General features: G+C 38.2%; 1 protein-coding gene across 8 annotated transcripts; it reads right to left on the bottom strand.

Moving 5' to 3' along the window:
- Nucleotides 1-371: 371 nt before the first annotated feature.
- LOC128854930 (aminopeptidase N-like) lies at nt 372-9,045 on the bottom strand. 8 transcript variants are annotated; one of them, XM_054089425.1, is made up of 6 exons: nt 9,006-9,045; nt 4,307-4,955; nt 4,084-4,239; nt 3,560-4,031; nt 3,265-3,503; nt 372-2,058 (listed from the first exon to the last, which is right to left on the bottom strand). In XM_054089425.1, exons 2-6 carry the CDS (start codon nt 4,867-4,869, stop codon nt 741-743), a joined length of 2,748 nt encoding a protein of 915 aa, XP_053945400.1. In that variant the 5' UTR covers nt 4,870-4,955; nt 9,006-9,045; the 3' UTR covers nt 372-740. The 8 variants fall into 8 exon arrangements, with proteins under 8 accessions (XP_053945400.1, XP_053945401.1, XP_053945399.1 ...); XM_054089426.1 differs by having other exon boundaries at nt 4,307-4,961; nt 9,006-9,038; XM_054089424.1 differs by having other exon boundaries at nt 4,307-4,969; nt 9,006-9,036.
- Nucleotides 9,046-9,700: the final 655 nt, after the last annotated feature.

Here is a 9,700-nt window from a genome sequence, read left to right as displayed (position 1 = left end):
TTGTCTAGATCAATACCATCCAATTCCTCCCATAAAAAATCGTTAATAATCTCTCGATAGCGCACTCGATTCATTCATAACACCTGTGATTGAAAACCCCTCTATGTCATAAGTGTCAAATGCATACGGTAAATGCGTAAGGCTTAACATCAGTTATAAAAGTGAGACATTCGTGATTGAATTCATGTTTTGAACTCCCAGTTATGATCAGACAAACAACTGCTTCACTAAACTTTCAAAACCACAGGTTACTAAAGCTTTTTTTAGAAACCAAATATGGGCTCCGGACCTTTTAACATCCAGTTCTAGTGTGGAACATAGACCCACAGGACCTTTCAACCACAGATTTAAGTATTTTAGAGATATTTAAATTCTGCTATTTATGATATTTATTTACTTATAGTGCAAATTACATACATTTATCGATTTCATATGGTTTAAAGAACTATGGAAATACCAGCAGCCCTGCCTCATTTACTACTTATATATTCATTAATACCGATATCTCAGCAACCATCCAGCTTTTACCCAATCAGTTAAAATTAGTTTCCATGTTCGCCTTAAAGTCCGCCTTAGAGTGCAGTACTGCCACCCTGAGCGAACTTTTTCATCCACAACGTAATCGGATCACGATTTTTGTTCAACCAGTTAAAATTAGATTGAATATTTGCTTTGGCGACAGTCTCCAAATCGTTTGGCAGCTTATCGCTGCCCTTTACCTTATCCAGTAACACCAAATACTAAAAAGATATATCCCAAAATGGGTAATATTTATAAGGATAAGGTAGTGTAAGTAGAAGTGTGCTGATTTTAATACTTATATTAGTTTCTTGTTCCTTGCTATATATGTAGGTGGACATGTCAACCATTGTTTGATAAAGTGGATTCATTCCGCTGCTATCGGGATTCAAATTACTGTATGCCTCCCAATTTTCGTTGAGAAATTCAATACACACTAAGACTCCAACACTGCTGCTCGAATACGCTGCACCGAGTAAGGTGGTGCGATCTTGTGATCGCCATTCGACGGACGCATTGATTGAGCTACTCACAAATTTTTGTAATTGAGACCTGGTTTGTGAACAACCCAATGTAGAGGTGAGTGAGTCACGAAACGCTTGATCACGGGATTGCAATATTTGGTTATAGACAAAATCGAATTCTGCATCATCGGACTGACGTAGGCCGTTGCAATAAATATTAAATCGTACGTTTGGTTCGATGGTGATACCATTGTTCCTTAATTCCTTTAATTTGTTATTCGTTTCTGTAAGACAGCTCTCAATTCCTGATACACAAGCGATATCAATGGCAATATTACGTACGAACTTGGTAAGAGGCTGTTCGCCAGATATATCATTCACACCCAACTTCTCATAAAGTCCTGTCACTAATGAGGCCACGAAGAGTTGGAAATTTTTGTATTCCTTATCAGTATTCAGATAATAATCCAATGTGAAGATTATAGAGTAGCTTATAGACCAAGGTGCGTACTGATCTTCGTTCGACAAATATTGCAGCAAATTAAGTAGGATGCTGTGGTCGATTCGATCTGTAAAAGTGCACCAGTAGAGGTCGTTAATTAGTTGAGCTCGATTGGTTGGATGGAATTTGTATAGTCGTGATTTCAGCTCATCAATGATAAGATTCCAGTTTTGTTCATCGTAATTGATGCGATAGAAACCGGTCGATTGTTTATTGAGAATCAACCAATCATCAGCTGCTAGACTATTATCGCTGATTTCGATTTCTTTCGTTTTGAGCATAAAATGCGATGCGGTGGTGTTACGGTAGTCCGGATTTGATTTGTGGGCATAATTCAAGGGTATGTACCAAGTTTTGTCTGATGTTAAGTTGGTATTATCGTAGAAAGCTTCTTGAGTTATGGTGAATGTGTTATTGTTGTAATTACGTGTAACGGTGAGTAGAGGGTAACCGGATTGTTGTGACCAACTTGAGAACATATCCGCAATAGTCGCAGGAAGTGACACGTTATGTGCATCAGCTGCTATACTAAGAGCTTCGAAGAGTTGATACTCATCGGCAGCAGTGTACTGGCTGTTGGAAAATTCAAAATAGTGATAGAAAAAAGAGACAGAGAGACAGAGAGAGAGCGGAAATTCATTTAATAGTAAAATAAATTAAGGCTTGTTGTATATAAGCACCGCAAGAATAATCCCCGATTACATCGTACAGCATCAAATCGAAAATATCAACGCTATGGCAAAGGCTTTTGAAAAAGGGGGCAAGGACTAATATCTGTCATACATCGCTTTTGAAGTTTTTTGTGGTGAAATTGGAAGATATTTACATCTGAGATATTTTATGTGAAGCACTGCCCGGAAAATGTTTGTATTTTATTATTTATTATTTTTATTATTATTATTATTGTGGAAAGCTAATGCTAAAGTACTCTATATTATATTTTAAGGTTCTTTAGAAATTTTATCACATTGTAGGGTTTATTGTTGCATTTATATGTACGCACGGCAACACCACTAAAGTGGTGTAGCCTTTTTCTGCCTAGTGCAGGACACTTATATAGAATGTGCTAAGCATTTTCAGTCTCCATTTCATAGTATCAGCAGCTGATGGTCTCAGAGAACCAATTTCGTTCAGAAGATATCCCAAGTTGCAGTGGGATAAAGTAGCTTTTTAGAAATTCTTCTGTTCTGCGTTTGGAGTTGTTTCGCTTTTCGTTGACCGATAAAATTTCGTCAGTGTTCAATGGTTTTCTTCTCCTCACACTTTCTGAGAAATTTTTGCAAGTCTACAAAAAAGCTCAAGACCAATTAGAGGACCGTTCGCCCTTTTTTACGTCAGCCATTTTCATTTACAGTTGATGGAAGGCCTTTCAAAGCCGTCTGACTATCTGAATGTAAATACCTCTTAATTTTCTATAGAGACATTCCATCACTCGTATCTCGAGGGCATGTATTTCTGCCTGGCACATTGGATAAAAATCTATTGGAAACGATTTTTTTAATTTTAGACCTATTGATATCCAATTCTACCATCTTCTAATTTCTACAAGTTAGAAAGCGATATCTGGGAGCCAGGTAATTTTTTTTTCCAGACCAAACGTTCATTACTACGAACTGGAAAGTTCTTGGAGAGAGTGGGTTTTGGTGATAAGAACGAGAGTATGTCGAAAGCCTTTTAAGATCTTTAAATGTATTTTCATATCCAACCTAACCTACCATCATTCTCAATGTTAGCTATTGCCCATATAATGGGTTGACATAAATTTCTAAGTATACTTACTTTGTAGTCAAATAAAGATTTAGTCCTTCGCGGAACACTTCGTCAGTCAGTACACACTGCCACATATACAGTACCGAGGCTCCTTTCGAATACGAAATAGAATCGTAGCGAGCAGAGATCTCGGATGGAGTTTGCACGTAATGCGTCATTGGATTTGATTGGCCTGAGCCATCTGCAGAGAGTGCTTCATGAAAGTCGTTGATAAGGAACAACTGATAGATGTCCCAGTCAGGATAGTTCTAAGAATAAAGCAAAAATTAATACAAAGTTGACTTATTTAATTTCAAACATTTACCGCATCTATCGTCTTCCAAGCGAAGAAGTTAGCAAAACCTTCTTTCAGCCACATATACGTCCACCATTTGAGAGATACTAAGTCGCCAAACCATTGATGACAGTATTCATGAGCAATGGTATTGGCACTATCTGTTTTCTCAAATATTGTCGATGTGTTGTTATACAGCATGTACTGCTCTCGATACGTAACTAAGCCCCAGTTTTCCATTCCGGCAAAAAAAAAATCTGGTACACCTACTTGATAGAGTTTCGGCAGTACGAAATCGAAATTGTAGTATTCAGCAAGTGTTTGCAGAAACAGCATTCCGGAATCCAACGCCCATTGCTGATCCTGCTTTGTACCTGGACGGGTGTAGACTCTTTGTGGAATCGAGTTCAACACTCCTTCAGTATATTCGAAATCGGATACAACAAACGCTATTAAACAAGTTGGCATACTAGGAGTCATTTGGAAGACAGAATATCCAGGTCTAGATGGGGAAAAATTAATACACACCAACGATATTTATTTATCACAGTTACCTGCTCATCTGTTCGTCCAGAGGCATATTTGATATGGCACTGTATGAGGGATCATGGTTAATAGTGATTGTGAATGTCGCACGCTTGGCTGGCTCATCGTAGCATGGGAATGCATGTCGAGCATCGGTCGGCTCAAATTGTGTCGTTGCTAAATAACTGGAAGTACAACGCATATGCGGTTCCCATGAAAAATGCTATTAAAAGGAATCAAGATTTCACTTACTGTGTGATGTCTTTTTCATCTGTATAGGTGGACAAGTAAAATCCCAAATTATCGACACGCAATTCTCCTGCATAGGTGATGGTCAAAACCCAAAAGGTGCCTTTGCTAAAGGTGAGTGACTCGTTTGTTGGTGTTAGACTAAGAAATTCACGTGCCTCCTCATACGAGGTGCTTAGCTGTTCTACCACACGATCCGTGCAGTTTGCATTTGTAATGGTTGCTTTGATTTCTGACAGTTGACGTTCATGCAAAACTATGGTATTTGTGTTGTCGATAACTTCTAATAGAATTTTTACAGTGCCTGTGAATCTCTTCGTGCCATTGTGCACATTCGTTGTCAGTTCAACGGCATAGTGCAGTGGTTCGGTGGTGTTTGGCAGCCGATAATTCAAATCGGCCTCTGACTCACTCAAAGCAACAGTTTTTGTAGGTATGAAATGTGCGGCAAGATACTTATCATATCGAGGCGATATACCAGAGCCGTGTGTTGCCGCTTGGCAGGACACAATAATGGCCAACATGGCCAAAAGTATAGCACTTCCGCCCACTTTGTTGCGGTACATTTCGCGATCTAGGCGGCCGCAACGCAATTAGCGAAGTATTCTGAGCCCTTATGTGGAGGAGCTCTTTTAAGGATGTTAATTTGAATCTGAAACTTGTTATCTTAAACTAATAAGTAATTTATTGGTGTTGATATTTAATGGCCATTGGGTTTGATTTGAAATGCTTCAGATGCCTATTATTTGAAATACGCCGATATTTCGCTGATATTCATTTGAATCTAATTACAATGTGAATGTGTATACTTCTGCAGTATATGCATGTACATATGTAGGTTTCTTAACAAATAGAGATAGACTGGAAATTTTATTTGTGGACGTTTCAATTAGGATTATTTGAATGTCAAATGAAAGACGAACATCGCCATTGGCTGATTTTACCGTTTTCAAAACTTTTCGTGGACTTTTCGTGGACGTACCAATATGTATCAATTTTCCTTCAGTTCCTTCAGTTTCTCTTGCTATTCGGAAAGTGTTGATACACAACCCATATGTATGTCACTGTTTTAAAAGTGTGTTAGGATTTTGCAGTGGCGAAAATGCAACGATCGTTGGAGCAACGTTACTCGGTCGAATTTTGCGTAAAGCTAACCGAAACCATTGGGCTACTCAATAAGGCTTACGGGGACCAATCTCTGTCCAGTGCCCAGGTAAAACGGTGGCACAAGTCGTGCAAAATCCTAACACAGCTTTCACGCGCGGAGCGATGTTGACTGCACCGCTGTTGCCAGCGAACTGGGACCGGTTTCTAGTGGAAGGGGAAGGTCCAGCGATCTTTTTCCCCAACCACCCGATTCGGTTGATCGCTTGGCAGACGCTCCGCAAAAGCTTTACATATTTTGGTTACCATACCCATGGTGCACGAACGTTGTCTGTGCGATCAAAAAATACTTTGCAGTATATTCGTTAGCGGTAGTATAAATGTCTCAGAGTGACAGTGATATTCTACAGATATTAGAAGTAGTTCAATAGCGGTAGTAGTTTCATAGATCTGTAGTTTCATACACTCTATCATTCGATCAACAAAGCTTGCTAGCATTAAATCACCTTGATTTTAGTTAATTGTCTGCAATATATCGTTTGCCAAAAACAAAGAGCGTACCAGGAGAATTTTCGTAATTACATCTCTATGTCCCCGATTTCATTAATTTGTTGTAGGAGAGGTTTACCGAAAGAGGGATATCTTGTTCTGGCTAAGTCTAAGCATTCGCATAAATAGTGGAAACGACTTTCTTTCACCCACTCCACCTGACATCGTCTGCAGATGGGATTGAAAGAATAATTGAGTCTGGCTGCATAATCCCCTACTTTCCAGTGACCTATAAGGGTTGCAGTAATACGTGAAATAGGTACTTGAGCGAGAGCATCCTAACATGTAATACGTTCTCTGGATGTTGTACGACCGACATGTTTTTCTTGTTGTAGTAGATGTAGTTAATTGCTTCCACCTTCTTTCGGCTAAAACATAGTAGTGTGACGCAATGGATGTTTTTATTGTATTGAATGGAGTAACAACTGCTACCAACTCTGCTACGCCTAGTGCCAAACCTTTTCTTGCTAACTCGTCTGTTTCCTCATTGCCCTCTATATTCCTGTGTCCGGGAATTCATATCAGAGTAATGTGAAGCCAATAACCAAGGAATTCTAGTTCGTCTCGACACTGTGAAACTAATTTGGATGAAATGGAATTGGAATCTAAGATATGTGTATAGCTATTTTTCAGATAAATCAACTAAGTTTCTAAGTACTAATGTAGGCGTTGATTAGTCTTAAGGGCATTTTGGCGATAGTAAATCTTAACATTTCAACTACTAAGTTTTTTTTGGAGAAAATTTAAATAGTTCGATTGGTGATTTATTGTTATTATACTAGGAAACGCAATATGCAATATTACTACCCACATTGAAAGGGGTAACACTGCAACTGTCTTCTGAGGTTAAATATTTAGGAGTAATCCTAGATAGTAAGCTTACCTGGAAGAAGCACATCGATAAGAAGGTCTGCCGAACATTAAAAGTCTTCTGGAAGTGTAAGAGAACCTTTGGCAAGACATGGGGTCTAAGGCCGGCGATAGTACGCTGGCTGTACATCACCATAATTAGACCCATTATTACATACGCCTCTGTAGTAGGGTGGAAAGCCACAATGGTTAATTCCAGAGTAAAACCCCTAAACAGGCTACAGAGAAGTGTGTGCTTGGGTATCATAAGTGTCATGAGTACGACATCTGGTGATGCCCTTAATGCCATTCTGAAATTGCAACCTCTAGATCTTCAAATTCGAAAGGAAGCAATGAAAACCGCGTACAGGCTCAAGTTAAACGGAGTCTGGGGAAATGAAGTAAGCACTGGCCACTGTCATATATACCATCAGTTGTCGGAGCGGTGCACACTTTTCTCGATGCCGGTGGACAATCGGGTGCCTGTCGTTAGCTTCGGTAGGAAGTATGATGTTTTGATCTCAGATAGAGATCAATGGTTAAGTCCAAAGAATCTATCAACGGGATATCAGCACACTTTCTACACCGACGGATCCAAAACCAGTGATGGAAGCGGATCTGGATGGTACTTAGACGAAAACACTAAGTACTCCTATGCCACAGGGCAGATGACCACAGTATTCCTTACGGAAGTCTATGCTATCTTGAATGTGACGTACTGGCTAATTGAGAAAAAGTGGCGGGGTAACAGTATTGGAATTTATAGTGACTGTCAAGCTGCACTGAAAGCCCTTGCTAACCCTCGCTACTCTTCGAAGTTAGTCTGTGAATGTAAGACAAAACTGAGTAGTGTTGCAAAATACAACAAAGTTAGTCTTATTTGGGTGCCTGGACATTTTGGTATTACAGGGAACGAGGTAGCTGATAAATTGGCAATTGAAGGCTCTGTAAATATGCCACTAGGCCCAGAACCCTTTCTAGGTGTCAATTCGGCACCGATTCGTCTATGGATTGACGACTTCATGAGGTCTACCCACAGAGGTCGTTGGTATGAGTTAAACTCGTGCAGAGTAGCCAAATGCTTTGTGAAAGAACCAAACAGGAAAACAGAGACCTTTCTCCTAAAACTTAGCAGAAAGGACCTGAGAGTACTGGTGGGTGTAATCATAGGGCACAACGTCTGTGGTCAGCATATGGCTACCATGGGGGTCGTAGACAGCCCGATATGCCTTTGCTGTCTTGAAAATGACGACACTGCAGAACATTTTCTCTATAACTGTCCTGCATTTTCCAGAATCAGACTTAGGCTATTGGGTTGCGATATAATGAGTATGGATAAAGTTCATAAAGTTCAGATTTGTGGAAGAGTGACCTCAAACTAATTTATCCGTCTCACCATCCACTTTTTATCTTTCCTATCTTAATTCTTTAATTCTACTGACTGAGTGCTTGGGCTTGTCCAACCCCCCACAAATCTAATCTAATGTAATCGGTTCTAATTGAGATAAAATTCGCACAAAAAAATTCGTCTAAACAAAACCTAATTTTTATAAAATTTTTCTATCTCGCACCATTAGAAAAAATCGGGGGCGGTTTTTCATCACTTTTACAGCATAGTAGAAAAACTCAAAAGTTCGTTGCAGTAATAAAACACATCATTGCTTGCTTATAAATGAATACACCTTGATGGGAGTCATACGGCACAAAAAGTGATTTTTAATATCTAATTTGTAAATACGCGATCGGTCATCAAACGTTCAGAGTTTTTTCCTTTCAAATCTTCGTAAATATTGCGGTAACGTTCCATTAACTTTTGATGGTTATGATCAAATAGAGTGTCGCGTTCTTTTGCAGGTCAAAATTAATTAAAATTTTGAAGTTATTTTGTAATTGGAGAAGCACCACAGCAGAAACGTAATCGTCACTTTCAAAAAACCCGCGTAAAGAAGAAAAACCACACAAGACAAAAACACAAAACCGCGCGTGTGAACTAAATAGGAAAGGATTTATGGTGATCCTTTTTGCATGCAAAGAGTTTAAGTTTTTAGTTAAGTTAAGTTAATTTTTCTTCTTCTTATTATGAACACTTTATTTGGTGTTGTTGTACTTTTCATTTTTTCAATACAAATCATTTTTAAGTTTTAAAATAAAACACTTCATCCTTTTAAGCCATTCTTAAAAGTTTTGTTTTTCACTTCACCTGTTATTAATTTCACACTGTGCTCTCTTGCACACCATACTGAGTATTGACAATTCTAAGGGCTTATATACTGTTTTACGAATGAGTTTTTGAGGTGTTTTAGTTTTTTTTGTTGAGCTGCTTATGCAGAGTAATGTAATGTACGTGTTTAAACTAATATTTTAAACTTGAATTTGTATCGTAATTCGTGGTGAATGCCTTTTCCCACACATACATATATACATACGTTAAGAATAAGCATTTTTCGATTTTTGTTTGTACTTTTCTCGCTTAACGAAATTTATTTTGGAGCATTTAAATATTTATTTGTGATAGTACTTCAAAAAGCTAAGCTTGATATTCGCAAACTGAAATTTTATGGGCAATTCTATTAATTTTGTTGTTCAGAAACGTGAATAAAGTAAATCTTGTTCAGAAAAATGTAGTAATAAATCACTTCCATTTCTTTATTAGATGCAATACCGATGACTTATGAATGCTTTTCATTCACAGGAGAAAGAAATGTACTTAATTTTATTGCTAATGTTGGAACTCATTTTTATAGTTGCCAGTGGATGTGGTTAACTATGCGAATATAATGTTTTACAATGCTAGATATTTACTAATTAATTTAAAGTCTTTACATAGTAGAAGGATTATTCTTTAACTCAGTTTTTGTATATGGCAATACCCTTTTATTATTATTTTAATTGTAC

Source organism: Anastrepha ludens, chromosome 2 (assembly GCF_028408465.1).
Source record: "Anastrepha ludens isolate Willacy chromosome 2, idAnaLude1.1, whole genome shotgun sequence".
Taxonomy (NCBI): domain Eukaryota; kingdom Metazoa; phylum Arthropoda; class Insecta; order Diptera; family Tephritidae; genus Anastrepha; species Anastrepha ludens.
The sequence above is the reverse complement of the archived record's forward strand: the minus strand, read 5'-3'. Positions and strand labels throughout refer to the sequence as shown.

What these genes read in the sequence shown, in the direction of transcription:
- LOC128854930 (XM_054089425.1), bottom strand. Translation starts at nt 4,869, where the DNA reads ATGTACCGCAACAAAGTGGGCGGAAGTGCTATACTTTTGGCCATGTTG. An exon ending in CTTGGAAGACGATAGATGCG is followed by an intron (nt 3,504 to 3,559) that starts GTAAATGTTTGA and finishes CTTTATTCTTAG; the next exon opens with AACTATCCTGACTGGGACAT. An exon ending in AATCTTTATTTGACTACAAA is followed by an intron (nt 2,059 to 3,264) that starts GTAAGTATACTT and finishes ATTTTCCAACAG; the next exon opens with CCAGTACACTGCTGCCGATG.